The 5327-nt window shown below is 57.4% G+C and overlaps 1 protein-coding gene across 1 annotated transcript in view; it reads left to right on the top strand.

Annotated features, from left to right (window-relative positions):
* ZDHHC18 (zinc finger, DHHC-type containing 18) overlaps positions 1-5327 on the top strand; it is a 7827-nt gene that overhangs the window by 2002 nt on the left and 498 nt on the right. The window contains exons 2-6 of the mRNA XM_010142066.1: positions 202-351; positions 1658-1795; positions 2263-2311; positions 2661-2763; positions 4167-4276. Of these exons, the coding sequence (XP_010140368.1) occupies positions 202-351; positions 1658-1795; positions 2263-2311; positions 2661-2763; positions 4167-4276 (550 nt within the window). The remainder of the gene's footprint in view (positions 1-201; positions 352-1657; positions 1796-2262; positions 2312-2660; positions 2764-4166; positions 4277-5327) is intronic.

Here is a 5327-nt window from a genome sequence, read left to right as displayed (position 1 = left end):
GCTGGGAAACCCCTCCAGGGATGGGGACTCCACCACTGCCCTGGGCAGCCTATTCCAAATCCTGTAGGCTGAGCTGCCTCTTAGCTTTCACTTAAAATCAGGAGAGCACGTGCTGGTCCCTTACCCTGCCAGGAAGGAGCTCGGGGTGATACGGGGAGCTTGGGTTTCACCATTCTGACTGTCCCCCTCTCGCCCTTGCAGACAGCATGGGTACCTCTACCTACCGCCCGCCGGCCCGCACAATGGAAGTGGTCATAAACAAGTACGTGGTGAAACTCAAGTACTGCTACACCTGCAAAATGTTCCGCCCTCCGCGCACCTCTCACTGCAGCATCTGCGACAACTGCGTCGGTAAGCCCAGAGGTGGAAGGGTGCTGGTTTCTCTTGGGTAAGGGGGGTGGTTTATGTTCCTGGAAAGTTTGCTTTTGCTTCTCGTAAGGGATTATAGAGCGAGATGCTGAGAGGGCTTCCTTCTTCCCACTTGAAGTGAAAGCAACACCAGTACAGTGGCTCAGGGCCAACACGTCCAAGACTCGGTGTCTGCTTTCCCTGGTGCTGTGAAAGGCACAAGGTTTGCTGCAGGCTCCTTGTCTGTGGCCTTGCTGTCACCGGCTGGTAGACACACCACCGTAGATGCTGGTTGAGCTCTTCTGTGTCCTCCATCCTCAAGGGTGGTGGGGCAGGAGGGAATGGATAAAGACCTGAAGCTTCCCCAAAGGTGTGGGGCAACTGTAGGGGGCTGGTCAGGGAGGTTCCCAGCACAGCCTGGCTGCGCAGGGGCAGCCTGAACCGGCAGCAGGCTGGCATGTGATTTAGAGGCATGCCTGGAGAGTGTCCTCCTCGTGCAGCTGCTCCCGGTCGCGCATCGTGTGGACGTGGAGGTTCTGCTTTGTGCTGTCTGCTGGGCAGCCTGAGGGGCGAGCGAGCAGTTGCAGGACCCCAAGGCTCTGGTTTAAGAGAAGTTTGGGAGTTGCCAAGCGTTCTGCGTTTGGGGAGAGCTGCCGTGGCTGCTCCTCACCCTGGAAAGCAGCCGTGGCTGGGGCAGGCTTTGCGGAGGAGCTGTCTGGGGCAGCAGGCACGTGCCTGCACTGTGTTTGCACCGGTGTCCCCTGCAGAACAGTCACCACAGCCCTGTTAGGCTGCGGTGCAGCCCTTTCTTTAGAGGGCAGGCAGGAGCGTTTCCAGCTGTACTGCACCTGCCCTGGGTTCCCAGGCAGTTTCTGTGGTCTCGGAGGCATATCTTTCAAACTTTGACCATCATCTTCTGCCCTGAAGAAGGCGGGGGACACTGACAGGCAGAAAGGGAGCCGCGGTGCTGCGTGTGCACACCCAGTGCTGCTCGGTGCTGGAAAATCTGCCGTGCTTTCCCTGCTTTCAGTTTTGCTAATGGTAGATGTCGGCAGTCACAGGGCTCGTGTTTTTACGTGGGCTTTGGTGAGAGGAAATGTTTGGCAAGATGAGAGGTTTGGCCTTTGATGATGATAAAGAGCATCTAAGCAGGCGGCAGTGCTCCGCTGAAACTTCTCGCTAACCTTCTGCTGCGGAGGGGTTCCGGTGTCGGGGCTGTGGGTGGAAGCTCGGTTCGTAGCCCCTGGGTTTTGGGTTCTGCTGTGGGGTGTGACACAGCAGGAGTCCTCACCGTGTCCCTTTGTTGCAGAGAGGTTTGATCACCACTGCCCCTGGGTGGGCAACTGCGTGGGGAAGCGCAACTATCGCTACTTCTATGCCTTCATCCTCTCCCTCTCCTTCCTGACGGCCTTCATCTTCGCTTGTGTCATCACCCACCTCACTCTGCGTAAGTACCGCGGGTCCTGGCTGCGACCTGTGCCCTGCTCCTGGCCACAAACAACTCGAGGCTGCACTGGGTCGCTGTTGCCGTAGGTCGGAGCGTGGGAAGGGTCTGATCAGTTTACACCAGGCTTTTCGGGGCTGGTGGCCTGAATAAACGGGCTCTCAGACCGCAGGGAACTGCAGATCCACCCTGTGCCTTGAGAACTGCTGCCTGGGTTATTCCCTCCAGAGTGGATGAGCTGGTGGCTGCATCTGCTCTCAACCTGGTGGGAAGGTGACCTGCCTGTTGGCCCCAGAGCTTTGTCTGTGCACGGACATTTCTGCAGAGCCACAGACTGCAGATAGTTCCCAGGCAGCTGGGCAGATCCGTATGTCCCCCAGGGGGGTAGCTGCATGCTCGAGGGTGAAGCGTTGGCTGGAGATACAAGGCTGCCTGATGGGATGGTGTTTGTGTCTTGTTTTGCTCCGCAGGCTCTCAGAGGGATGGATTCCTCACCACGCTGAAGACGACACCTGCAAGATATCCTTCTGATGCCATCGCTGCTCAGGCTGTCGAGCGCCAGTGTCACAGAGAGGAGCAAGAGCTCCTCGTAGGGTCACCCTGCTCCTCTTCCCACACTTCACCAAGTCCCGTAGCTGCCTGGTTGGGGCAGACAGGCATCGCTTTGGCTGTAGGCTAATAACATCGACACCTTGGGAGAACCTTTAGCTCACCAGCAGGCGCTAAGGGTGGGTTTCCCAGCTGACATGGAAAGGGAAGCAGCTGGAGCAGGCTGCCTGCAGAATGACACGGGAAGTGGGAAGCTTGTCGGGATGTTCTCTTTGAAGGATGGTTTTGTTCCCTGAGACTTCCTTGACTTTTGTCTCACCGTGCTGGAGCTGGTGATCTGTTTTTTCTCAGTCTGGTCTATTTTGGGCCTCTCGGGTTTTCACACTTACCTAGTCGCCTCCAACCTGACGACGAACGAGGATGTAAGTACCCAGATGCTTGTCCTTGCACTGGGCCAGCCTTGGTCCCTCCTGAGGTGTTCAGGGGGTCCTTGGCCACGTGCCGCAGTGGAGTGTCTCGGTGAGGCGTGCCGCCTGCCTCGCCTGCGATAACCGCGACAGCCTGCGGGCCATGCCCATGCCCAAGGTGTGTAGGCTGTAGTTTGAGGTCGCTGGGTGAGGGAAAAGCAGCACACAGCAGCAGGGTCACATGTGGGTTTTTTCCCCAGTTTGTCTGTGGCCTTGCTTAAAATCAGGAGTTCTGGTATCGAAAAAGGAAGGCTGGCCCCTGAGGTTTATTTGGGTGGTAGTGTGGGCCATGGGTGATCTTAATTCAGCAGCCCACAGAACCACAGGTTTCCTCTGAGACCTGGGCAATTCCCTTTGCTTCTATCAGTTCCTCATCTCTAACAGGCAAATCGTGTGCAGACATCTGAGACCGACCCCCAGGCCTGGGGTGCGAGCAGTCACCATGGGCCAAGCGAACACCCTGAGCAGGGCAGGTCGTACAGAAAAGCAGGATCTGTCTGATCCTTGGAATCCCAGTTCACGCTTCTGGCCAGAAGTACCTGTTAGCCTGGCTGGCAGCTTCCAGCACTGCAGGAGGCACGTTTGCATCCCTTTGTGCTTTGGCTTTTTCCCCTCTCCACCTCTCGGTCCGTTCAGAGGTGTTGGCAGAGCTGCCCCAGCCCTGTGGCAGTGAAGCTCATGCAGGTTGCAGCCTCGAGGGCTCTGGATCCGGAGCGCGGGGCCCGTTGCCTCACGGGTGCATTGCCCACGTTACCAGCCTTTCGCTGCAGCTGGGGAGAGGAAGTAAAAACAGGAGGAGGAAATGTGCTGGTAAACGGTTCGCTGCAGCCAGGGGCCAGGTATAGCATCTGCCCACTCATGTGCCTACGCCTGGTGTGACCGGGGTTTTGAAATCAGAGCCGCAGTGACGGCTGCTCGAGGTGGGGACACGTGAGATTGTTTCCTCCCGTTGCAGCATGGCCTGGGAATCCCCTTGTTTGTTCAGCCTGAGGAGCCCTGGAGGGACCGTGAGCTAGAGCCCTGCTCGAGGGAGCTTTCAGCCTGGCAGGGAGGAGGAGGAGGCAGCTGGAGTAGAAGACAGTGACCCTGACAAGTTGCCAGGCAGCACAAGAGGGGGCAGAGCTTTGGAGCTTTCTAGCTGCGAGGCTGAACCTTGGCAGAGGCAGGAGCAGCCCACTGCTGTCTCCTCTGGCTGGCTCTCTGCAGCTGCCCTGCTCGTTAAAGCAAAGAGAGGAGGACGCTGGCAGTAAGACACGTCTTCCACCTCTTGAGCGAGGATTTGAACCGGGTCTGCTATTGTCTAAGTATCTGCTGCCACATCTTTCCCGTTTGATCCATGTGTGTCCTTCCTCTTTCAGATCAAAGGGTCTTGGTCAAACAAGAGGGGCTCAGAGTTTGCCAATCCCTACAGCCATAAAAGCATCCTCACAAACTGCTGTGCGGTGCTGTGTGGACCATTCCATCCCAGGTAAGAGCCTTCGACCTCGATGGCCTTGGGAACCGCATCCTGCTCTGTGGGAGGGGCCTCGGAAAGGCCGGATTGACCACAATTCGGGGGAGAGAGTCTCAGCACAGACACATCCGCTTCCGTGATGGTGTGGAAAGAGTTTCCCAGCCTGCAGAGAAAGGCTGGAGGTGGCTGTCAGCAGGAGGTAGAACTGTTGCTCCTCAAGGCTGAGCTTGATGAGTTCAGGTGGCTTGTAATTGTTTCCTGGAGCTTGTAGACAAGACACATCCTGCGATTCAGCACGGGCAGAATCATGGCACCGACGGACTCGGGTGGGCCGTATGGTAGTGGCAGAACTTCGTAGCATGTGTTTTCCCTCCTGCACGCTGAGGATCGAGCGCTGTGGCAGGCAGCCAGCAGAGATCCTGCTGCAGGGACCCTGTTACCAGCACTTGGATCACCCAAAACGCGTAGTAGCTCCTACCACACGCACTGACCTCCGAGTTAACTGATGTCACAGCGTGGGCGAGGCGGCGGCTCGCTGCAGGCAGAGGAAAGGAAGCGTCGGGTACCTCAGCGCAGGATTATCGCTGCTTTGGCACAAGAGGGTGCAATTGGGCAGAGTCGGGCGGTGCTGCAGGAGGTGAGGACCTGTGTGCTGGCTCGGAGCTCTCTGTCCTGGGATGTGGGGGGATCCCTCAGAGGAATTTATTCCACCCAGTTTGGATTTATGTGGAGCGTCTTGGAGGTGCTAACTCGGCGTGACACAGCAGCAGGGGTGGGTGTCTGCAGCTTGAGTCAAAGTGTGTTTTACGGCTGGCCCTGCTCTGAAGTGCCCCCCAGCTTTTCGTGGGGTTCAGAGGTGCCGAAGCGGCGGTGCTGCTGTCCAGAGGTGGTCAGTCTGCAGTGGGTTCAGGCTGCCGAGCTGCGCGCAGGGAGAAGAGTGTCTGACTCCAGTTCTTTCCTCATTCATGTCGTTTTCCTGCTACAAAGACCCTTCACCAGTCCCCACTTGGGTTTGTGGTGACCCAAAGCTCTAACTGCCGAAAGGCTCTTTGGTGGCTTGTGTGAC

The sequence above is a fragment of the Buceros rhinoceros genome, unplaced genomic scaffold (genome assembly GCF_000710305.1).
Source record: "Buceros rhinoceros silvestris isolate BGI_N320 unplaced genomic scaffold, ASM71030v1 scaffold18470, whole genome shotgun sequence".
NCBI classification, from domain to species: Eukaryota; Metazoa; Chordata; class Aves; order Bucerotiformes; family Bucerotidae; genus Buceros; species Buceros rhinoceros.
The sequence above is the reverse complement of the archived record's forward strand: the minus strand, read 5'-3'. Positions and strand labels throughout refer to the sequence as shown.